The 25,272-nt window shown below is 39.3% G+C and overlaps 1 protein-coding gene across 11 annotated transcripts in view; it reads left to right on the plus strand.

The window, feature by feature from the left end:
* OSBPL1A (oxysterol binding protein like 1A) overlaps window positions 1-25,272 on the plus strand; it is a 237,814-nt gene that overhangs the window by 62,699 nt on the left and 149,843 nt on the right. For all 11 annotated transcript variants that reach the window (XM_067699463.1, XM_067699459.1, XM_067699456.1 and 8 more), the window contains 7 exons: window positions 863-974; window positions 5,955-6,040; window positions 7,990-8,134; window positions 21,503-21,564; window positions 21,667-21,711; window positions 22,557-22,630; window positions 22,744-22,807. In XM_067699463.1, the coding sequence (XP_067555564.1) occupies window positions 863-974; window positions 5,955-6,040; window positions 7,990-8,134; window positions 21,503-21,564; window positions 21,667-21,711; window positions 22,557-22,630; window positions 22,744-22,807 (588 nt within the window). The remainder of the gene's footprint in view (window positions 1-862; window positions 975-5,954; window positions 6,041-7,989; window positions 8,135-21,502; window positions 21,565-21,666; window positions 21,712-22,556; window positions 22,631-22,743; window positions 22,808-25,272) is intronic.

Raw genomic sequence — 25,272 nt, forward strand, 5'->3', positions numbered from 1 at the left:
ATAACATCCAGGAAACTGATGTATTAGGCAAAAGGAGTATAACTTAAGCAATTATGTCATAAATAAAATTATGTTAAAAAATCTCAAACTTATGCAAGGGAAAAATGATCAGAAAGAAACGCTCCGAAATGTTTGTAGTGGTCCTGGAGTGACTAGGACAATGAGTATTTTGTTTTCTTCCTGTCTGTGTTTAGATAGATATGTATTTAAACATTTTTTACTACAAAAATTCCTAAAAGAGCTGTTAGCCACTTAGAGTAAATATGAATGATGTAGCTTATGCTCCGTTGTTGAATATTGACTTCAGGAGAGCGTTTGATTCATTATAAAGCATCCCTTTGATAGTGTTGTATCCTGTCAGTCTATATCACTTCAGAAAATAATGTCCTATTTATTATAAACATCATAATTAACTTTTAAAAAATCTAAGTCTGTAGAGGAAATTATTTTTTTTCAACATTTCTTGGAGGAATAATGTTAAATGAATGTATTATCTGCTCTAATTATCTAATTTAAATTACTAATTTAAATAATGGCTTTGTTAACTCATATTTAGTTTTGACCGCATGAATCAACTTGGTAAAATAACCAGGTAATTTACTTTAAAAATCAATTACAGAAGTTGTCTGTTTAATTGTGGATTGGCAACTGTTTAGGCAGCATCAGTCATTACCACAATTAGTTGACTTGTAGTAATCAATTTAAGTGAATACTAAGGAACCACAATAATGCAGACAGAACTGAAGTGATATAAAGATTCCTACGTAGTCATTCTTTCTATTGTAGAAGAAACTCAGTAGTAATGTGTAATTCGGAAAAGTGCTATAATATAATAAAGTCTATAATTTCTCTGCTTTTTTAGGAGTTGGTAATGCTTCTTTTAGAATATAATGCTCATACTACTGTTGTTAATGGGAATGGACAGACAGCAAAGGAAGTCACTCATGACAAAGAAATCAGAAACATGCTTGAAGGTAAATATTATGGATCTTAATCTAAACAGCATTTATTTTCATTATAGACACGGTCCAGAATAGAAGTAGAAATGGCTTCTGAGGTGCCAAAATAGATGACACCAAGCCTGTGGTCTAAAGATAATGTAGTTTGCAAGTCACTGATTAGACATAAAACTATATGAGAGTTTCCGCAGAGCTTTTAAATTCTTTATATAAGATTATGGCGAGTTTTAAAAATCAAATCTCCAACAAAATTAAAAGTAGAAATTAGAGACATGAGGGAGTACGGCTGAAAGGCTGCAGAAGCATGATAATGAAGGAATACAGAGCGCAGGACAGGGGAACTATAAGAGGTGTAGCTACTGGGAGTCATGTGATATTGGGGACGATAGCTCTGGCAGGCTCCATTACCCTGAGGGCTTCACTGTAGTACAGCAGCCAACAGTAAATTCTTCATGGATCAGCTTCATTGTTAGATGAACTTCAAAGATTCAGTTACGTTTAAGAAGACATATTAGGGATTTCTCTAAAAATAGTTTAAAAGAAAAATACTTTGATGCTTACATTGGGAAGCGTTCATTCGTTAGGATTATCCCCCAAATATCCAGGGCTTTGGCTGTAATTAGTTTTTTGGTAGTATTTCTATAGTAGAGAAGAGAAGATCACATTTTTTTAAATTAATTAATTTATTTGGCTGCGTTGGGTCTTCGTTGCGGCACATGGGCTTCTCTCTAGTTGTGGCATGTGGGCTCTAGAGCGCGTGGGCTTAGTTGCCCCGCGGCATGTGGGATCTTAGTTCCCCGACCAGGGATTGAACCTGTGTCCCCTGCATTGGAAGGCAGATTCTTAACCACTGGACCATCAGGGAAGTCCCTGAGAAGAGAAGATTTCTTAATTACTACTTTATGAATAAAGGTATTGAATTAGAGTTGCAGTTTCACACACATCCTTTGGTTCTTTCCTTTGCAATTCAGAGAAGGGCAAGATAATTTTGTACTTCAAGGGTGTTGATTTATTTGTTATTAGTATTTTTATCTATGTACGAAGCAAGGTCTTGCTTTTTATTACTTTCCAATTGACCTTGAAACCTAAAATCTCCCTTGTTTCTTTAGTTACAAGATACTGTCTGCTTGTCAGACACCTTTAGATCAACGTCTCTACGCGCTCTTGCATTTAAAATGAACCCTCTCATTTTCAATAAACAAATCAACACATAACATCTTCTATAAGCCTCAGTATTATGTGATTTTGAGGAGATTGATCATATTATATGTCATCCCTGCCCTTTAATAAATTATGATCTAATTGGGAGGATTAGGTACTGTCTTTGATCCTGTTCTATTATTTTATTTGTAATAAGATGAGAACCCAGAACTGACGTTCTCCTGACAGACTGGGATGTTGGGTTCACCTGACAAGTTGACATTTAATGGGGCTAGCTGTAAAGACGTGCTCTAAGTACCCACTCTCACAGCCACCAAAACCCAGCTGTGCTAAGAACAAGGGCTTAGTTGACTTGATGGACACTTAACGATTTATCAGCTACAGTATGGTCCTAGCTGGGGTAATAGAAGTAGAAATAGAGATTTTGCTCTGATGAGATCACCTTAGCCAGGTGTGATATCATTTGTGGATAGTGCATTAAATGGATCAGACTGCAGGGAGTACATCCACAACCCACCAAGACCACAGGTAGACCAGAAACCCAATTGTAGGGTAATGCATGTAGAGACAGGAAATGTTTCACCCCAGAAAGACAGATATCAGTAGACACAACAGAATCATGTTTGAATATCTCAAGAACTGTTATATTGGAAGAGGGGTATTCTTATTTGAGGCCGACCAGGGCCAGTTGACGATCCACTTGATGGCATGCCAGGGAGTTTATCTTTGGGTCCAGTGTATTATAATAATGGCTTGGGTTGCCTTGAAAGGTGTAGTGAGTTTCCCATGATTAGAAGTGTTTGGAAGAGGGTAGATTTCTACTTGTCAGGCACTAGAGAGGACTAGTGTACCTTCTTTTACATATCGTTTGACTTTTTTTATTTTGAGAAATATCCAACCTATGGGAAAGTTTCAAGAATAGTACAACAAACACTTGTATATCTGCACTTAGTCACCAGTCATTAACATTTTGCCACCTCTGGTTTACCTTTTTATATATTATTTAATGTTATCTATTTACTTTTAATTTTTTTTTGTTGTGCTATTAGGGAATAATTTGCAGACATAATGATACTTTAGCCCTAAGTACTTCAGTATGTATCTCCTAAGAACAAGGATATTTCCTTATATAATCACAATATAGTGATCAATTTCATGAGATTTAACATCATTATCATAAGATCACTGTTGTAGAATGCCCCTCAACTTGGGCTTTTCTTGTCTCATATAATCAGATTCAGGATATTCATTTTGCCATAGGTTGTATTTGGCATAGGATAAGGTTTTATGCTTTATACCGGTGCATATTAGGAGGTACATGATGTCATTCTGTTCCATTACTGGTGAAATTATCTCTGATCACTACGTGGTCCACTGTTAAGCTACCTTCCCCCTTTTGTAATTAATAAATAATCCTTGGGGAGAAAAACTGAGACCATGTAAATATCCTGAAATCAGGATAAAATCACTTTAAATCAGTGATTTTAGCATTCGTTGATAATTCTTGCCTGAATCACTCTTTACTATAGAGATTGCAAAAGGGTGATTTTCTGTTGTTAATGAAGTACATTTGGTAGGTTCTCACCTGCATTTGAAGTGTACTGCTATTTAACCTACGCTGGGCATGTATGTAAGTGTCTTATCAGGATGGAGTTAGGCTTCATGATCTCTGTGATCCCTACTAACTCTGGATTCTGATTGAAAAGGAAGACAAAGAGTTAGTTTATAGTCATATCAAATTTAAAATTTATAGGACAGGGACTTCCCTGGTGGTCCAGTGGGTAAAACTCTGTACTCTCAATGCAGGGGGCCCAGATTTGATCCCATGTCAGGGAACTAGATCCCACATGCGTGCTGCAACTAAGAGCTCGCATGCCTCAATGAAGATCCTGAGTGCCGCAACTAAGACCCAGGGCAGCCAAAATAAATAGATAGATAGATGGATGGATGCAGCCAAAATAAATAAATAAGTAGATAAATATTTTTAAAAATGAAAATAAAATTTGTAAGACAAATTATTTGGGGGATGGAGTATTTGCTTTAAAAAACATTAAGGTATAAAATATATGGATAAAAGTACACATTATTAATGCACAGCTTGCGGTTTTCACAAGGGAAACACATCCATGTAGACAGCACCCATGTCAAAGAACAGAACATTATGGGCACTCTAGAAGCCTTGAGTCTGCAAATTGGAATATTTGTTTTTATAGGCTGGATCAGCAGTCTTCTTTCAGTGTCCAGAAGGAACACAGGACAGGAACACAAGCAGGGTTTTCAACTCCAAATCCAGTTTTCCTTCATTGATGAGCCTAGACAATCTAGAGAGAAACATTTACCACCCTTCCTTAAAGTCTAGAACAAACATTATTAAACATTGTTTGATTATTCAGTGAATATTTATTGGCTAGATATGCATTGTGCCAGATACTGTCATAAATGTCTAGGATACACAGAAGAGTAAGAACAGGTACCTGACTTCGAGAATGACTGCAGGGATAAATTACAGCTCCAGGTAATACATGTAGTAGCACAGGTGTGTAGGGAAGGGTGGGGACGTGACTGTTCTCCAAAGCTCACAGTCCAGTGGCCTTAGAGGAAAGACTGAAGAGCATGAATCCCAGCAAAAGAAAGCAGTGTTGGGAGCATGTGTGGAGGCGTGGCAGCCTTCCTCCAAAGTGGAGAGAGAGGGAGTGGGTGTGGAAATAAAAATGTGAGAAAAGAAGATGATGGTATATTAGTGATGTTAGTCCGTTCTTAAGACAAAGTTAAACTGGTTCCAGCTATTCCTGTATTCAAGCTATGTGTTTCCTGTAGTTGAAATGCAAGGGCATGCGTAGTGTCTCGAACAACTGTTAGCGCATAGTAATTACTGACTATTAATAAATGTTCATTATTTCTCGGGGAGACCTAGGAAACCTTTTATAGTTCCTCCCTTGCAGCCTTTGCACAGGACATTGTACACATATTTTAAGGGGGATTATTATTAAGCCTTTCTATGAAATTGTTTCTTTTCTGTAAGCCAAAACAGAACTCAAACATAGCAGAAATGAGACCTTATTACATACTCTCGTCCCTTAAATCATAACTGCTCTCATTCCCTGCAAGTACGAGCAGCACAGAGTCATGGTAAAAGCATGGACTCTGGAACCCACCTGCCGAAGGTCAAGTCCCAGCTCCTCCACATCCCGGCTGTGTGGCTTAGGTTAAGTTCCTTAACCTCTTGCTGCCTCAGTTTCTTCATTTATAAAATTGTGAAAATAGTAACGCTTCAAAGAGTAGTTATGAGGACTTAATGCGTTAATATTGTTTAAGTGTTTTGAAAGGTATTTGGCACGTAGTAAGTGCTAGAGTGTTTGTTAAAGAAATAAAATATTCTTATGCAGAAGTATGTAAGTATATATAAACCTAAATATATTTATATGGTGTGTATGTCTTCCTACCAACGCTATTTCTTATTATTTTTTCATTCTAAGGTTCTGGAAGGTATCAGCACCTCTCCCCACTTATCTACCTTTCCAAGGCACATATATAATAGTATTTCAGCATGCAAAAGTAATTCATAATTACTTGTGTTGGGTGTTGTCGTGAGTAATGTACTTAAGGACCTCTGAATTGAAAACAAAAATTCATCTGAACCTGAGGGAAGTTGAACTCTGTAGTCTGAAATAAAGGCAGTGAGAATAACAGTAAAGTCTAACAGCATTTGAATTACAGTTCAAAACATTGTGACTTTTCTTACCATGATCACTTTGTTCTCTATACATCTTTGTGATAAATTTGCTAATAGGATCCAGACTAGAAGTAGAATAATATGTACTTTTCCTTTTGCAGCTGTAGAAAGGACTCAACAAAGAAAGCTTGAAGAATTACTTTTAGCAGCAGCAAGAGAAGGCAGAACAGCGGAACTCACAGCTCTGGTAAAAACAAAAACAAATGTATTCTTTACTCTGCAGGGAATTTTTTTTTTTCCCAGAAAGGTGTGAAGTTTATTAAGATATTAAGAGAAAAAAGATGGAACAGTAAATAGCTACTGAATTTGGGATAGTTCCTTATTTACAAGTTTTACTGCGGGAGGCCCATTTAAATCAGCATTTCGCATAATCAGAGGGCTACAGTTTTTCCCTGGAAATATAGGTATTTCACTCTCCAGGTAAAAGATTATTGAAAACATTAAGTGACCGCCCCAGTTAGAAACAGATAAGCGAATACCTTCAAGATATATAAAAAAGGGTAACTGCTGGGCTTCCCTGGTGGCGCAGTGGTTGAGAGTCCGCCTGCCGATGCAGGGGACACGGGTTCGTGCCCCAGTCTGGGAAGATCCCACATGCCGCGGAGCGGCTGGGCCCGTGAGCCATGGCCGGTGAGCCTGCGCTCCGCAACGGGAGAGGCCACAGCAGTGAGGGGCCCGCGTACTGCAAAAACAAAAAACAAACAAAAGGGTAACTGCTACTTAAACATGAATTTTCACAAATTATTCTTGTGCCTAATTCAGACAATTTGCTTAGAAAAGCTGAGGAAATTTTTTACTTAACGTTGAGTTCATAACGTAGTCAAATTGTGGGACTAGACTACTCGAGATCATAATAATAGAACAGAAGTCTTTAAATATCTGAAAACACAGCATGGTAATAGTTTAAGCAGGATATATTTTAAATGATTACGTTTTTCTCTGAATTTCTGATTTACTACCCCACTTCTACTTGAAAACCTAATGGTTAAGAATTTAGTTTTTCATGGTAAACATTTAATATAAGGATAGTTTTTTTTCTTCATGATTAATCCAATTTAAAATTGGCATATATAAGACCTATAAAGGAATACCTTTCTCTAATTTTGATGAGCAATTATTTCTGAAAGGTATGCTATAGTTCTAGAAAATAACATACAAACAAGGGACAATATTTTTGAAATATTTGTATCATGTTAGACTGAAAACTTACCCATTTCTTTTTCTTCTTAGAAGACCTACTTTCCAGTTTCCATTTCCTGAAAATAGTCTCATTAAACACAAAACTCTGAATGTGGTCTAAATTCAAGACTGAAGCACGGCCATTTGCCTTAAAGTTACTTCAGTTCGTTTGAAAAGGCCTCTCTGGTTTCCAAGTATAGTGCCTAAAACATATTTTAAACTTTGTGAAATGGAGACTCCTTTAAAAAGAACTTTTTAAAGGAGTCAGCTGGGAACAACAAATTCAGTAAACCTTTAACATTTACATGTTTAACACTTATGGTTTTTTTTTTTTTTTTTTTTGCGATACGCGGGCCTCTCACTGTTGTGGTCTCTCCCATTGCAGAGCACAGGCTCTGGGCGCACAGGCTTAGCAGCCATGGCTCACGGGCCCAGCTGCTCCGTGGCACGTGGGATCCTCCCGGACCGGGGCATGAACCCGTGTCCCCTGCATCAGCAGGCGGACTCTCAACCACTGCGCCACCTGGGAAGCCCACATTTATGGTTTTAATGCTTCTGAATGACTGTGGTAGACCAATTTGTAATTTTGCTGTCACAAGTGTGAATTGCAAGACTGGTAGGGGCGAAAGAATCTTAGTGAGATCCCAGCGTCCAGGGGTGAGTGGGGTGGCCCCGGTGTAGTGTGTGGTGTCTGTCTCAGGGGAGCGTGGGGCCTGAGGTTCCGTGGCGGCCTGAGGTTCCGTGGCAGCCTGAGGACAGCATGGGGAGTGACGTGGGTTGGCTGATTTTGTGAGCAGGAAGCCACTGACAGTTGAGATGCTGAGGAGCCCCACTGCTCATCAGGCTCTGGAGCATGAGGGTCCGCCTGAATTTTCAGTTCTACTGTACCATCATGGGTTTCATGGAAGAAAGTCTGTCTTTGGTATGTAATCTGCATTGTATTTCTTCAATTGTCAGCTCAACAGGCCGAATCCTCCTGCTGTTAACTGTTCGGATCAGTTAGGAAATACACCCTTGCATTGTGCCGCCTATCGGGCTCATAAACAATGTGCCTTAAAGCTTCTGAAAAGTGGAGCAGACCCTAATCTGAAGAACAAAAATGGTAAGCATGTTGGTGAAAGCCATTGTTGGTCATTTTGAAGCTGTAAAGAAATGAAGTGTTTTGTTTTAGTGCCCAGCCTTTGTTAAACTGTGTGGTCCCTGTTTAATTTTGAAGTCAAGGCATTTACACGAAAGAAAAAATTTATTAATTTACTTCTCAGTTAAGACCTAAATGTTTAATAATGCCTGTTTCATATGAGGCACTAATGATGCCTAAGATCTGATTTCCACCCTCAAGGGAAAGAAAGTACAGTTGACTCTTGTTATTTGTGGTAGTTATGTTCTATAACATTGCTGTGACCTCTGAATTAGTGGATACTGAACCATTGCTTATAAGAGAAATACAGAGTTAAGTTCCTGTGAGCCTTTGGTCACAGCATTTTCATCCACTGATCAACACGTAGCCTTGTTTTATGCGTGCTTCTGTTTAAAAACACCTTATTCAGTGTACGTTATTGACTTACTAACACTGAGCTCACTGCCAAGAGCACTATAACTCATTCCTGGACTAAATTCGTGTAACAGATACTCTGTTCAGAAGGCACATCACAGGCTTCTTGCACTTAGGAGCACTAGACAGCACTTCAGCCCTGTGCTTGGGGGCCAGTTTCAACAGTGAAATCACCAGAAACAAAACGCGAAAAATGTGGCACTAGGTAGACTGTGACGAGGACACTTGTTCACAGTACGAGAGCTGAGACAAGAAGGCAGAGCACCAGCTTTTCCACTTCAGGGAATGTATGCATCAGAAGACTCAAGTTTTTTACCGATCTGGACGTGTCTGTGAATGACCAAAAAATTGCCATGAGTATTGACTTTGAGATTAAAGTACATTTTAACAATTGGCGAGTTTGCAGATGTGGAATTCACAAATAATGAGGATAGACTGTACATGCACGAAGCATCAAAGACAGAATTGGATGACCATAAGAGGAGCTGTAAAAGGTGTGTTGGGTAATCAGTGGAGGAACAGCTCATTAGGGCTTTTCTGCATCCCTTTTTAGGATGCTTCCCTCTGCCGACCATCGGCCTGGGTTAGGACTTGTCTGTGGTCCCGTAGGACCCTGTGTTGACCTCTTCATAGCTTCAGTTGTTCTCCGTGGCAGTTGTTGACTTATGTAGCTGTCTCCTGTGAGACTGAGCTCCTAAGGGGAGGGCTAACGTTTTACTGTCTAGTTTACCCAGCACCTAGAGTAATGTGTAGCATTTGATGCCTCCTACAAGTTGCATGTTTGTTGAAGGTTTGGGGCGATTAGATATAGCTTCCTGAAGGAATACATCTTTTATACAGACCCTGGAGTCCTAGTAAGATAAAAAATTCATCTCTAAATACTTCAGTTTGTATCTCTAACAAAAGGCCCCCCAATATATTTTTTTCCTTTTAAATAAAACAATACTATTATTATCTAGTAAGATATTGGTAAGCTGAATTTTGGGAAAGGGTGTTGTAGGCAGAGGGAAGATTATGAGCAAAGGTAGTAAAGTGAAAAATGTAAGTCAAGTTGAGGTGACATCTCCAGTTTGACACATCCAGGGGTATGAAGGGGAGCAATACTGGGGAATCCTGTAACTGCAGATTAGCTTCCATCGTGACGAGCCTCAAAATGCCAGACTGTTTTGCCCCTTAATTTCAAGGTCAAGGAGACTCTGAGGAGTGGAGGGATGAGGTGCTTTAAAAAGATTAATATGGTTACAATATCTAGGATGGGTTGTGACAGGCCCAAGACTGTAGGGAGGGATCAGTAGGGCCATTGAAATGGTCTTAGGTGAGAGGTAATTAGGACCTGAACTTTAGTAACATCAATGGGTGTAGAAAGGAGAAAGAAAATGTACTATAGAATCTCACGCTTCTTCCTCTCTTCTTTTGACTTGGCCCTTACGCCCTAGACTGGCACTGTTCTGTAGAGATACAATGGGACCCACATATTAAAAGTAAAAAGAAACAGGAAATTAATTTTCATAATGTATTTTATTTAAAGCAGTATATCCAAAATACCATGTCAACATGTAACTGGTGAAAAAAAAATTATCAATGACGTTTTACATTCCTTTTTTGGTACCAAGTCTTTGAAATCTGGTGTCTGTTTTACACTTCACAGCACATCTCAGCTTGAACTAGATGCATTTCAAGTACTGAATGGCCACATGTGGTTAGTGTCCACCATATTGGACATTGCAGCTCCAGACGTACTGAGCTGTTTGAGGCTCTCTAGTTAACCGTGCTGTCCTCACTCTGCTTATGCTCTCTCTGCCAGGAATACCCTTTTCCTTCTTGTCCATGTGGTAAACTCTAGTCTCACCTTAAGAATTAGCTCAAACTCGGCTTCCCCAGAGAGGCTTTTCCTGTATCCCTGAGGTAGACATAGGTTCTTCCAGGAATAAGTTAGAAGAGAAATTGGAGGATGCAGAAGGGGAAGCACTCAGGAGACAGGAGGGAAATGCCAGTTCCATGGAAGCCAAAGGAAGAGAGTAAATGCAGAGCTAAAGGGGTAGGATGTTATTGGTGTTGCGAGCATCCTAGACTGAAGAAGATAAACACTGAGAAAAGGCTGTGGAATTCAGTGACACAGTGCCCAGTGGTCCTTTCTGAAAGAGCAGTTTTCACTGGGTAGTTGAGTGAAGGCTAGGTTAGTGGCTAAGGACTGAGTAGGAAATGAGGAGGCTGAGGCAGCATTACTTACCTGCTTCTTTGCAATATGTAAGAACAGAGGATAGCTCCATGGCCAAGTGGAAGATTTTTTAGGCACGGGGAATTTAAGTATGTTTGAAGTTAAGGAGGACCAAGGCAGTAGAAAAAGAGCTTGACTTCATTGTGACAGTTAGAAATGTAATTTTTAAAAAGGTAATGTTTGGGGGAATAGCAAAAAAAGTAAGAACATATTTGAGAAACGAGCTTTAGGTTTTTTAATGGAGGCAATTATAAACACAGCTGAAGGATGTAAAAGAAGACCTAAAAAATGGAGAACGCTCCATGTTTTTGGTGGAGAAAGACCTCAACATTGAAAAGCTAACAGTTCTCCTCAAATTAATTTATAATTCAAAGCAGTCCCAGCCAGAATCCTCAAAAGGTTTTCATAGAACTTGACTAGCTGGTTCTAAATTTATACAGAAAAGTCGAGGGCAGAGAATTTTAAAGGGGGAGAGAAGCCGTGAGGCTTGCCCTTGCTGGATAAAAGGACCAATTATGAACCTCTGGTAGGTAAAGTATTCGTTTCTTCAACAAATATTTGAGTGCTTATGTGCCAGATACTACGCCAGGGACTAGGGACCTAGAACAGTGAAGAAAAAAAAAAACCAGGCAAGTTCCTGCTTTCATGGAACCTGCATCCTAACAAGGTAAGGCCAATAAAATGCAAATAGAAAAGCAGGTATTTAATATGTCAGATGTGGTAAGTGCTCTGAGGGGGGAAAAGGCAGGGAAATGGGATCCAGAGTGTGTTGCATGTATAGAGGGCTCCTTCTTTGTATGGGGTGGCAGGAGAAGCTTCTCTGTTAGGATGGCAATTAAAACTTGAAGTGAGGGGGCAAGCCATGTCAATATTTGGGAGACGGGCTTGGTACTAGGCAGAGGAAACAGGTGAGAGTGTGCGTGATGTGTCAGGAAAAGCAAGGAGGCCAGGATGTCCAGAGCAGAGTGAGAGAAGGAGAGTGGTCGGAGGGGAGGGGGTTAGAGAGGCAACGGGAACTGGATCATGAAAGGCCTTTCAGGTTATTGTAAGAATTTTGGCTTTTACTCTGAGAGATGGGAAGATGCAGGAGGGTTTAGAATGGAGCAGTGATGCGATCTGACCTATGTTATGAAAAATGATCCTTCTGGTTGCCGTGAGGAGACTAGACCCTAGGTGGGCAGGGAGGATAGCTGTTGAGAGGCTGTTGGGATAATCGGGGTGAGAGGTAATATTGGCTTGGATCAGGATAGTGGCAATAAAAGTGGTAGTAAGTGGTTGGATTTTTTGTTTTACATATTTTGAAGGTAGAGTGGTTAGGATTTTCTGATGGCTTGGATGTGAGGTATGAAAGAAACGAGTCAAGGATGACTTTCCAGTGTTTGAACTGAGGACCTGAAAGAATGGAATTTCCAATTCATGAGAAGGAGAAGACTGCAGGAGGGGCAGGTTAGCAGTTGCTGAGAATTAGGGGCTTGGTTTTTAAGACATTAAGAATTTGAAATACTGTACTATACAATCTAAATGATAGAGTTGGAAGTAGAAGTTTGAGTTTAGGGGAGAGGTCTGGGTGGAGATACAAATTTGGGAATCATTAGTATATACTGTAGAATTATTTAAAGTCATGGAATGTATAAAATCACTTAGCAAGATCTTGAATTGGTATTGGTTCAGGGTAGGTGAACAGTTTAGAAATTAAAACATGTACACATGGGAACTTAGTAGGTGACAAAAGTGGCGTGATAGGTGGATGAGGAAAGAATCTAGTAATTAGCTGTCCATATAGTAACAGGTAATTTTAGATACCCATTTCATAGTGGATACTAAATTCCAGGTAGTTTAAAGACCTATATGTGCAATACAAACTTCAGACATCAGGAGAGGCTTCTGCTTTTGGCCATAATAGAGTTACAGGGACCTGATTTACCTCCCTTTCTCCACACCTGTTAACATTGTATTGGAAGACCTAGCCAGTGCAACAAAGCAAGAAAAAGAAATAGAAGACATTCAGACTGAAAAAGAATTCTTATTCTTCTGATCATCCAGGTAAAAAAATTCTAAGAAATTTACAACAACCTGGTGTAGAACTAATTAGTGAGCTAGTTCAACATACAAAAATCAATTATATTTCTGTATACTAGTCAGAAGTAGAAAATGAAAAAGCATATTATTTATAATGGCATTAAAATTTCATGAAATACTTGGGAATAAACTTGATACAAGATGTGTAAGACTTGTGCACATTGAACATTGGTGAGAGAAATTTAAGAATATCTATATGGGGAAGGGTACTATTTTCAGGGATCAGAAGACTTGACATTGTTGTCAGTTTTCTCCAAGTAGATCTAGCAATTCAGTGCAATCCCAGTCAAAGTTCCAGCAGGCCTTTTTGTAGAAAATGACAAATTGATTACAAATTTTATTTGGAAATGGAAAAGACCTAGTATACCCAAAACAACTTTGGAAAAGAACAAAATTGGAGGACTTAGGCTGCCTTGTAGTTACAGTCAGGGTTCTCTAGAGAAACAGAAGCAGTTTTATATATATAGAGAGAGAGAGGGAGAGAGGGAGAGAGGGAGAGAGAGAGAGAGAGAGAGAGAGAGAAAGAATAATTATATCCGATGGTATAATTCAGACTGAATCCAAAGGCCTGAGCCCTGGGGTGGGGGCGGGCGGCCAGAAGCCAGAGTACCAGGAGATCCAATATTCCAGGGCAGAAATAGATGGATTTCCCACTTCAAGAAGAGAGAGAATTTGTCCTTTCTCTGCCTTTTTGTTCTCTTCAGGCCCTCAGTGGATTGGATGATGCTACCCACATGGGTGAGGTCAGATCTTTACTCAGTCTGCTGATTCAAATGCTAATCTCACCCAGAAACACCCTCACAGACACACCCAGAAATGTTACTATTATTTACTATCTAGGTATTCCTTAGCCTAGTCACTGTGGTAAGGATAGATATATAGGTCTATGGAACAGGAGAGAGTGCAGAAATATATAAATATATTTACACACAATTGATTTTTGTCAAAGGTGTCAAAGGCAATCAGTGAGGAAAGGATAAAATTGTCAACAGATGACACTGAAAAAGTTGGATTGCTATATTCAAAACAAGGAACGTGTGTAAAAATTAGATCTAGATGGGTCATAGAAATGAACATAAGAGTTAAAACCATAAAACTCTAGAAGAAAATACAGGAGAACATCTTAGTTACCTTGGGTTTTGCAAAGATTTCTTAAATATGACACAAAGGATGAGTGATAAAATATTGATAAACTGGATTGTCAAAATTAGGAAGTTTTTCTCTTCAATAAGCACTGTTATGAAAATGCAAGCTATTTTATGGGAGGAAATATTGGCAAAACATGTACAAGAGTGCACCTGTATCTAGGATATATACAGAACCCTTATAACTCTAATAGGAAGATAAACAACCCAATTCTAAAAAGGTTCAGGCGCTTCTTCAAAGATACACAGATGGCAAAAAACACATGACTGAAGGCTCTACATGGAGGTATAAAACCTAAATTAAAATTCCTTTACGTGAAAAATATGCATTTACATAAATGCAAGGAGTATGTACTATGATGTTTATTTCAGCTCTTTTTAAAATAGTAAAAAAGAATCATGATTACCTTTGAAAGTTAGTAGTAGTTTACAGAATGATTTAACATTGAGGGGTAAACTTCTAAAAGTAATGGAAGGTGGGTACAGATATCTGGAAGGTTCAGCATTCCTGTTGGAGATGTTACAGTGTTCTTGATAAAAGTCAAGATGGTGCTTTCTGAAAAAGTGTAATTTTTTAAATCATAAGAGTAATAGTATCTGCATTTTAGGAAGTTTTAAAAATACAGAAAAAAGCATAAATTACTCCAATACAATCTCTGGTACTTTGGCATATTATATACCCTTTGAATCTATTTTCATACCTATTTTACAGCATTTTTTAAAATTGCAAAACAAATGCTTTTTTTTTTTTTTATGGCCAAAGTGAGGAAAATGAAGGCACCAAAAAAGTACAATCACCTATACCGAAACATCCAAAGATTTAGTTTTTAGTTGTTTTAGTTGTTGTTCTGTTGTGGACTAGATTTTTTTTAAGTTTTAAATAATAGATACCAACTCAAGAGTGTGAGCAGGGACTTCCCTGGTGGTCCAGCGGTAAAGAATCCACCTTACAATGGAGGGGACTCGGGTTTGATCTCCGGTCAGGGAACTAAGATCCCACGTGCCGCGGGGCAACTAAGCCCACGTGCCACAACTACTGAGCTCATGCGCCTCAACTAGAGAGCCCGTGTGCTGCAAACTACAGAGCCCATGTGCCCTGGAACCCACGTGCCACAGCTACAGAGCTCACGCACCCTGGAGCCTGTGCACCACAACTAGAGAAGAGAAAACCTGCATGCCACAACTAGAGAGAAGCCCATGCATCACAATGAAAGATCCTGCATGTCTCAATAAAGATCCGTGTGCAGTACAAACATGGCTGCTAGGGCCTTCCCCCGGGGGGGGGGTGTGAAAAGGGCAGAGGATGCTCAGAGAATGGTGGAGTATGGGCCGACAAGCACCTAAGAAAGTATCTACCATTCCTTTTAGTTTATGGCTTGTAAATAGAGTTGACATATTAAAATCCTGCTCTTTATTAAACGGCAACAGTTTTCCATGTCGTTACAGGAAGCATAGTCTTCATGGCTCACCTTCTGCATAGTATTTCATGTGGATGTAATATAATCCACTCCACACCCACAAACCTTCAGTGATAAGGACAATAATAATTCCTATATTTTTTATGACTGAATTTTCCTACTCTTCTTAAACAAGGATGTTTTAAATTTTTTTATATAAATTTATTTATTTAATTTTGGCTGCATTGGGTCTTCTTGCTGCGCATGGGCTTTCTCTAGTTGTGGCAAGCGGGAGCTGCTCTTCGTTGTGGTGCACGGGCTTCTCATTGCAGTGGCTTCTCTTGTTGCAGAGCACGGGCTCTAGGTGCACGAGCTTCAATAGTTGTGGCTCGTGGGCTCAGTAGTTGTGGCGCCCAGGCCTAGTTGCTCTATGGCATGTGGGATCTTCCCGGACCAGGGATCGAACCCATGTCCCCTGCATTGGCAGGTGGATTCTTAACCACTGCGCCACCAGGGAAGCCCTGTTTTAAATTTTTAGTCAAACTTCTTGATCCTCTTCTTTGATTTCTTCTAACACTTCTAAGCTTAGGTAGAGCTTTGGTAAATACTCGATTCTGTTTTCTCCTGGTGTATCTGTATCACATTCATTCAGCAAATACTGAGCCTCTGCTGTGTGCCAGGAGCTGTCGCAGGTACGGGCAACCCAACAGCGAACAAAATCCGACTGTCCCCATACTTGTGTTCTGGTGGGAGGAGATAGACAAAGCATAAATACACATACAGTGTTGGACAGTGAGGTGAGGAAAAATAAAATGGGCTAAAGGGGATAGAGGGCGATTCAGTGGGGAGGGAGGCTTTTGTTTTGGAAAGGGGGGAAGGGAAGGGAAGACCACTCTAAAGAGACTGTGAGCAAAGAGCCACATGAGGAAGGGAGTGAGCTGTGGTGAAGGATTCTGGCAGAAGAGCAGTGAAAGCAAAGGGCAAGCAAGTGTAAAGGCTCTGGGGTAGGAGGGCACTTGGCATATTTGAAGAAGGAAGCTGCTGGGTTGCCTAGAGCGGGCTCCTCAGGGACACAGGTGACATCATAAGGCAGCCAGAGGCCCAGCCCTGTTGGTCGGTGTCCAGGGTTTTGAGCAGGAAAGGCCAGGAGGCTCTCAAATTGCTAATCACTTATCCTTGCACCCTTTATCAAGCAGCCTTTCCTTTTCCTTTGTTTTGTTATGCCTTTCTCATACTCTTGAAGAATTTACTTTTTTTGTGTGTTTTCTGTGCTCTTTTATTGCCTCAGCTGTCCCTTCACCAGCGGTGCACTTTTTTTTTTAACATCTTTATTGGAGTATAATTGCTTTACAATGGTGTGTTAGTTTCTGCTTTATAACAAAGTGAATCAGTTATACATATACATATGTTCCATCTCTTCCCTCTTGCGTCTCCCTCCCTCCCACCCTCCCTATCCCACCCCTCTAGGTGGTCACAAAGCACCGAGCTGATCTCCCTGTGCTATGTGGCTGCTTCCCACTAGGTAAGTGTCCATCAGCAGATGAATGGATAAAGAAGATGTGGCACATATATACAATGGAATATTACTCAGCCATAAAAAGAAGCGGTGCACTTTTAATGGTTGTTTTTGTAAGGCTTTAATAGCTGGTGACGTTTCCCCTTACTGTTCTTTTTTGAGTATTTTCCTTGACTATTTGTTTTTCCAAATGGCATTTAAAATAATTATTATTTAAAATAATTTTCTTAGGTTCTTAGTAAAAATGCTGTTGACATCTAATTGAGATTGTGTTCTATGTAAATTATTTGAGGAGTGTTGACATTTATGTTTCGTTTTCCCATTAAGGGACAAATCTGTATCAGGCAAAAATTTAAATATAGGATCCTTCCCATTTTTTTACTTTATTTTGTTGTGGTTGATAAGAGATGTAGTGCGATTTTGAAACAAGTGGTTATGTTGCCTATCCCGATAAGGGGGCTATTTCATTCAGTTCTAAAAGCACTTTATTAAATTCTCACTGTGTGCCAGGCACTGTGGGCATTGAATCCAGCAGAGAGGGCTCTGTGTAGGACTTCAGCTAGTTGGCAGGAGTTCAGAATTTATTTTTGGTGTTAGGACAGAAGTCTGTGAAAGAAATCACATTGTCTTTCTCCTTTCTGCCTGAAAGTGCCCTGCAGATAGAGTAGAAATAACGAATTGGCAGACCTTTTCATAAGACATCCTCCTGTTTGCTAGCTAGAAAACCTCAAGTGATTATCAGTTGCTCAGTTAACATTTTAAAAAGTTTTTTCCCCACTGAAAGAGTAATATATGACGAGTTCAAGTTTTACCTGTCAGCAGTCTGATAAATCTACCTCTAAAGTAAATCTCAAAGCCACATAGCTTTCTCCATACCTACTAGTGTCTCCATTTTACTGCTAACTCTCTAGTTCAAGCCACCAGTATCTTTCTGTTTTTTTAAATTAATTTTTATTGGAGTATAGTTGATTTACAATGTTTTAGTTTCAGGTGTACAGCAAAGTGAATCAGTTGTACATATATCCACTCTTTTAGATTCTTTCCCCATATAGGTCATTACAGAGTATCGAGTAGAGTTCCCTGTGCTATACAGTAGGTCCTTATTAGTTTTCTGTATTTTATATAGGACTGTGTGTATGTTAATCCCAATCTCCCAATTTATACACCCCTCCCTTTCCCCCTTGGTAACCATAAGTTTGTTTTCTACATCTGTGACTCTATTTCTGTTTTGTAAATAAGTTCATCTGCACTATTTTTTTAGATTCCACATATAAGCAATATCATATGATATTTGTCTTTCTTGGACTTACTTCACTCAGGATGACAATCTCTAGGTCCATCCATGTCACTGCAAATGGCATTATTTCATTCTTTTTTTTATGGCTGAGTAATATTTCATTGTATATACGTACCACATCTTCTTTACCCATTCCTCTGTCGGTGGACATTAGGTTGCTTCCACATCTTGGCTATTGTAAATAGTGCTGCAGTGAACATTGTGGTACATGTATCCTTTCGAATTACGGTTTTCTCCAGATATATGCCCAGGAGTGGGATTGCTGGATCATATGGTAGCTCTTTTAGTTTTTTTAAAAAACAATTTATGGTAGTCTTTTTAGTTTTTTGTTTTTTTTTGCGGTACGCGGGCTTCTCACCGTTGTGGCCTCTTCCGTTGCGGAGCACAGGCTCCGGACACGCAGGCTCAGCGGCCATGGCTCACGGGCCCAGCCGCTCCACGGCATGTGGGATCTTCCCGGACCGGGGCACGAACCCGTGTCCCCTGCATCGGCAGGCGGACTCTCAACCACTGCGCCACCAGGGAAGCCCTCTTTTTAGTTTTTTAAGGAACCTCCATACTGTTCTCCATAGTGGCTCTACCAATTTACATTTCCACCAACAGTGTAGGAGCGTTTCCTTTTCTCCACACCCTCTCCAGCATTTATTGTTTGTAAATTATTTGGTGATGGCTACTCTGACTGGTGTGAGATAATACCTCATTGTAGTTTTGATTTGTATTTCTCTAGAAATTAGTGATGTTGAGCATCTATTCATGTGCCTCTTGGCCATTTGTATGTCTTCTTTGGAGAAATGTCTATTTAGGTCTTCTTCCCATTTTTTGATTGGATTGTTTGTTTTTTGATATTGAGCTGCATGAGCTCTTTGTATATCACCAGTATCTTTCACCTGGACCTTTGCTATTGCTTTGTAACTTGTATCCCTTCTTTTCTCTTGCCCACAATTACAGGATTTTTCCATACAGTAGCTGCAGTGATCTTTTTTTTTTTTTTACTTTTTATTATTAAAATTATCAAAGCTTACTAAATAGAATAGTATAATTGATGTACTCCTCACCCTCTTTCAGGAATTGTTAATAATGGCCATTCCCCCGAGGTCATCTTATTTTGGCTATAAATATTTAAGTACATTTGTATAAGGTCTCCTTTTAAGAAAAACACCATAACCATGTGATAGTTGCACAACTCTGTGAATATTCTAAAAACCACTGAATTGTACACTTTACATGAGTAAATTGTATGGTATGTGAATTCTCTCTCAGTAGAGCTATTTAAAGAAATAGCCACGGGCTTCCCTGGTGGCGCAGTGGTTGGGAGTCCGCCTGCCGATGCAGGGGACACGGGTTCATGCCCCAGTCCGGGAGGATCCCACATGCCGTGGAGCGGCTGGGCCCATGAGCCATGGCCGCTGAGCCTGCGCGTCCGGAGCCTGTGCTCCGCTGCGCGAGAGGCTGCAACGGTGAGAGGCCTGCGTACCGCGCAAAAAAAAAAAAAAGAAGAAATAGCCACAATGGCATTATCCTATTAATAATTTTATAATTTCTCAAAACCATCAAACAGCCAAAGTTCACATTTCCCCAGATGTTCTGATTAAGTTCTTTTAACACTTTGACGGAGTTTGAAACATAAGTCAGATCAGGCTACTCTTTAACCTAAAACCTTTCAGTGGCTTTCCATCGTATTTAGAATAAAACCCAAACTCCTTGTACTGGTCCACAAAGGTCTGACCCACAGAGGCCTTGTATGATGTGCCTTCTTTCTTCCTTTGCCTTTCTCTCTTGCCTACCTAATTGTTGCTACCTCAGGGCCTTTGCATCAGCTGTTCCCTCTGCTTGCAGTTCCCTTCCCCTGTATTCTCACAAGGCTGGATACTTCCTTTCAGCTTAAACATCCCTCCCTCAGAGAGAGGCTTTCCTCGATCAGTCCCCCAGTCTCCAATCTAAAGTGGTATTCCAGTCATTCTCTCAGAACATTCACTTAAAAATGTTGGCAGACATGGTTTATTTGCTGTATCCTTTTTTTAAGTTGTGTCTTGCCCTTTTTCTACGCCTCCCCCCACCTAATTTTTTCAGTCATGTTCACTACTGAATCCCCAGTACCTAAAATATTAATTGGCACATAATAGACTCTCATTAGGAGATAGTTTTACAAGAAATTGTCCAACACGTACCAAGTGTTTGGTATTTATAAAAAGGTTATTTGATAGAATGTTATCACCTTAAATAGAGTGCCAGTCTGATATGTTATGAAAGGGCTGGGTTTTTCGTTTTAAATTTTTATGTGTAGATTTTGTTTCTCTAGTAATTAGAAGCTCTTTGAGGTTATGAGACGATTATTCTTTTAGTTTGCATCCTTCATATAGTGTCCTGCTCACTTCAGAACTCGGTAAATAACTTACAAACAAATTGCATTTTTGTTGTTTGGAAAAACGTAGAGTGCTTGCACGTGTAGGCTTGAGAAAGTTACCATGATACCTTGCTGGTTTCATTCTCAGTTACCACTTTTTCCTTTTGTCCTCAATTGTGGACCATCACACCATTACTCTGTGAGTTGTCTCTGCTACCTGTTCTCCAGTGAGGTAGTTGAAGAGCAGCTGTGGTGGCTGAATAATACTCCCCCAATGATGTGATTAGTTAAGTATCTTGAGATACCGAGATAATCTTGAATTCTCTAGGTGGGCCCAGTGTAATCACAAGGGTCCTTCCTTTTGGGGGAGGAGGCAGGAGGATCAGAATATCGAGGGAGAAAAATGTAAGCATGGAAGCAGAGGTTAGAATGATGCACTTTGAAGATGGAGGGAGGGACCACGAATCAAGGGGATGTAGGGGACCTCTGGAAAAGGCAAGGGAACAGGTTCTCCTCAGGAGCCTCCAGAGGAAGGCAGCCCTGCCAACACCTTGATTATTAGCCCAGTGAAACTGACTGTAGATTTCTGACCACCCGAACTGTAAGAGAATAATTTGTATTGTTTTAAACCAGTAAGTATGTTGTAATTTGTTACAACAGCCATAGGAAACTGATACAGTGACTTAAGGCAAGAAAGCTTGAAAGATCACAAAACCTGTACAGAGTGTTCAAAGTTTAGTTTGATTTGCTGGCTTAATGGTTACTGAAAAGGATGCTGTAAAGAATTGAGATGGCAGCTTCAGGTCGGTGATTTGGGGCGTAGTTGATGGAATAATGAAAGAATATTATGTGCTACAATACAAGCATCAATTTTAGTGTAGAATTAAGCTCTTGATGGCTTTTTTCCTTGTATTTTGCACAGATCAGAAACCTCTTGATCTTGCCCAGGGTGCTGAAATGAAACACGTTCTTCTTGGTAATAAGGTATGTATGTGGTAATGGATTACATTTATATAATGTAGAAAAAAAATTTGAATTCTTGAAATACATAGATGTGTTTTTAATGAAAACATGTTTTTCCGATAGGTCATCTACAAAGCATTGAAACGATATGAAGGCCCTCTCTGGAAGGTAGGTTGGGATGGTTTTTTAATTATAAAACTGGAAAAAAAAGATTCTCAGGTGCTCTCTTGTTAAAACTCTTTTTCATTCTTTTCTGAAGTATATGTGATTTAATAATTATTCGATCTTATCATGTAAACTATTTTTATACTGCTGGACTTTATTAGGCATCCAGTGATTGTAGCAGTTAACTGTTGGTCTAACACTTTTAGGTGACCAAGTTTGTACAGAGAAGAGTGGAGGAATTTTTTTTCTTACTTAAGCATAGGGTTACAGTATCATCTTTGTTATGAACATGGATCCATGGAGGACTCAGGAGGCATTTAATATTTGAATTGTCACAGAGCACACATATAAAATCTTTCTGGTTCTAAAAATTTCTTTGCTTTTTGGAGTTCAGTTATTTTCTAGAATTAACTATTTTGGAGCATATAGTTTCTTCTGCATTTGCAGCTGCTCCTTCTGTATACTTATGTACATGTATGCTTATATTGTATAAAATTTAGGATAATGCTCTTTATTTAGAAACTCAGGCCTTTGAGGAAGCTGTCTCTGAAGCTCACAACTGATATATTTCCTATAAATATCCTTGCGCAGTACTGTCAGAACTATAAACTGTGTTCATCGTTGATCTTACCAATATGGCATTTCTTCTGTTCCTGTCACCCTGTAGTAGTATGTTTTCATTTCTGCACCCAGTTCCTCAGTTCATGTTTGTTCATTTTTGAGTGTGCAGTGGTACTGTCCGGCTGAAAGGCTCAGATAGAACTATCATAACTTAATTACTTTTTATCAGTCAAGTATTTGAATCTAGATGTATCAACTTGGAAAAATCTTTGTTGTTTTTCCCTTAGAGTTCAAGATTTTTTGGCTGGAGATTATTCTGGGTAGTGTTAGAACATGGAGTCCTCTCATGGTATAGGAAACAGTAAGTATTATGATCCTAATACTTGTTGAATTTCAGCATCTAAATTTTGAATGATTAAAAGTTTTCACTAATCTCTTTTCCTTTTGCCTTGATAATTTATATTTATTTTGAAGGCCCGATGCAGTCCATAATATTTATCGCCAGGGATGCAAACACCTAACTCAAGCAGTATGCACGGTAGGATGACACATGCATCTTTTGCTTAAACTGTGAAATCAGTCCTGCAAGTGATTTCCCTAAATCATTGGTATAAGCTGCCTTGTAAAATCTTGGGTTAGAAAGCACTTGTGCAGTTGAGTTGGCCCTCCGTATCTGCGAGTTCTGCATCTGCTAATTCAACCAACTGTGGATCAAAACTATATAGGAAAAGGAATTCCAGAAAGTTCCAAAAAGCAGAATTTGAATTTGCCGTGCACCAGCAACTATTTACATAGCATTTACATTGTGTTAGGTATTATAAATAATCTAGAGATGATTTAAAGTAAGCAGGAGGATGTGCATAGGTTGTATGCAAATACTATGCCATTTTATAGAAGGACTTCGTGCTTCCATGGATTTTGGTATCCTTCAGGTGTCCTGGAACCAATTCCCCCACAGATACCGAGGGATGACTGTATATGTTTTTATTTGAGAACAAGTAAAGTTGTGGAATTCCATTTAAAAAATATAATCAAGTTAAAAAAAATCTCTACGTATTGTGGAATAAGAGATGCATGTTCCAAAAACATTTATACAGAACTTTTACCATTTTGTATGTGTATGTATATACGTATGTATGTGTATATATTCACACATAATGTATGCACACACATATCTACATATATATGTGTAGGTGTGCGTGTATTTGTACATGGGTAAATCTGGAAAATGGACATTTTTCTGGTGGTAAAATTTAAAGCCTATATCAAAATTGGGATTTTTAGGTTCTGCATGTTCACTTCTGGCTGTTTTGCTTTTACCAGCCAGGAGAAAGAATTTTTCCTCCTTTGAGATTAGCCTAAACTGGAGCCTAGACATACTTTTTGCTTGCTGCTTCAAGTTCTTTAGGGTTTTCAACATGTCACGGCAGTGCACCCGCTCTTTGGACCACAGCCCCTGCCTTTCCGTGTGAACTCCCAGAGGACCAGCAGCGTCGCCCTTGGGCCGTCACAGGCTCAGTCACCTGCCCCTGCCCTCAGGCCTCCTTACACATGCCGGTCCCTTAGTGTCCTCACTCCCCTTCCTCCCTTCGCATGAGACCAGAGGGCCAGGGAACCGCTCTCTAGTCTTAGCCGTCTAATCTTCTCGTTTCTTCTGTTGGTGCAGTCCTGGCCATTCTCTTCTGTTCCAGCTTTTGATTCATTTATTTAACACTAAGGTTTGTCTATCTTAAAACAAAAAATTAAACAAGTTGCTCCCTCACCCTTTTAAAATTTCCCGATTTTTAACTTCTTTAGAATTGATAGCTTCTGCTGTGTTCTGCTTCACCTTGTTTTATAACTTTTGCTTCTTGTATGAGTGTCTACTTAGAGGCTACCTTTATGAATCCATATTGATACAAGGTAACAGGCATTCAGTGACTCCTATGAGGCAGGCTCTGTTCACTTTCTAGATTCTTAAGGTAGAAGCTTAGGTTATTGATTTGAGACTTTTTTTCTTTTCTAATACAGGTGTTTGCACCTATAAGTTTTGTTTAATTGTGGTAAAATACACATAACATAAAACTTACCATCTTAACCATTTTTAAGTTCAGTAGCGTTAACTCTGTTCACTTTGTTGTACAGTAGGTCTCTAGAACTTTTTCATCTTGCAGAACTGAAACTCGATACTCATTGAATAGCGCCTCTCTATTTCCAGTACCTCACCCCACTGGCAACCACCATTCTACTTTCTGTTTCTATGCTTTTGACTACTTTAGGTACCTCACATGAGTGGAATTGTACAGTATTTGTCTGGCTTATTTCACTTAGCATAATGTCCTCAAGGTTCATCCATGTTATAACATGTGACAGGATTTCTTTTTTTAAGGCTGAATAATATTCCATTGTTATGCATAGACCACATTTTCTTTATCCATTCCTCTATCAGTGGATGTTTTGAGTTGCTTCCGCCTTTTGGTCACTGTCAATGATGCTGCTATAAACATGGGAGTGAAAATGTCTCACCAAGATCCTGCTTTCATTTCTTCTGGATATATATACCTAGACGTGGAATTGGTGGGTCATATGGTAGTTCTATTTTTAATTTTTTAAGGAACTTCCATACTGTTTTCCATAACATCTGTGCCAGTTTACATTCATACCAATAGGGCTCCAGTTTCTCCACATCCTCACCACAACACTTTTCTCCTGTGGGTTTTGTTTGTTTGTTTGCCATTGTAATAGGTATGAAGTAGTATCTAATTGTAGTTGGATTTCCATTTCCCTGATGACTAGTGATGTTGACCATTTTTTCATGTACTTATTGACCATTTGTATGTTGTTTTTGGAGAAATGTCTGTTTAAATCTCTTGCCCATTTTTTAATCAGTTTTTTTTTTCTTGTTGGTGTTGAGTTGTAGGAGTTCTTTGTATATGCTGGATATTAATCCCTTATCAGATAACGTGATTTGCACATATTGTCTCCAGTTTCATGGGTTGTCTTTTCACTCTGCTGATAATGTCC

This window comes from Pseudorca crassidens, chromosome 12 (genome assembly GCF_039906515.1).
Source record: "Pseudorca crassidens isolate mPseCra1 chromosome 12, mPseCra1.hap1, whole genome shotgun sequence".
In the NCBI taxonomy this organism is placed as follows: Eukaryota; Metazoa; Chordata; class Mammalia; order Artiodactyla; family Delphinidae; genus Pseudorca; species Pseudorca crassidens.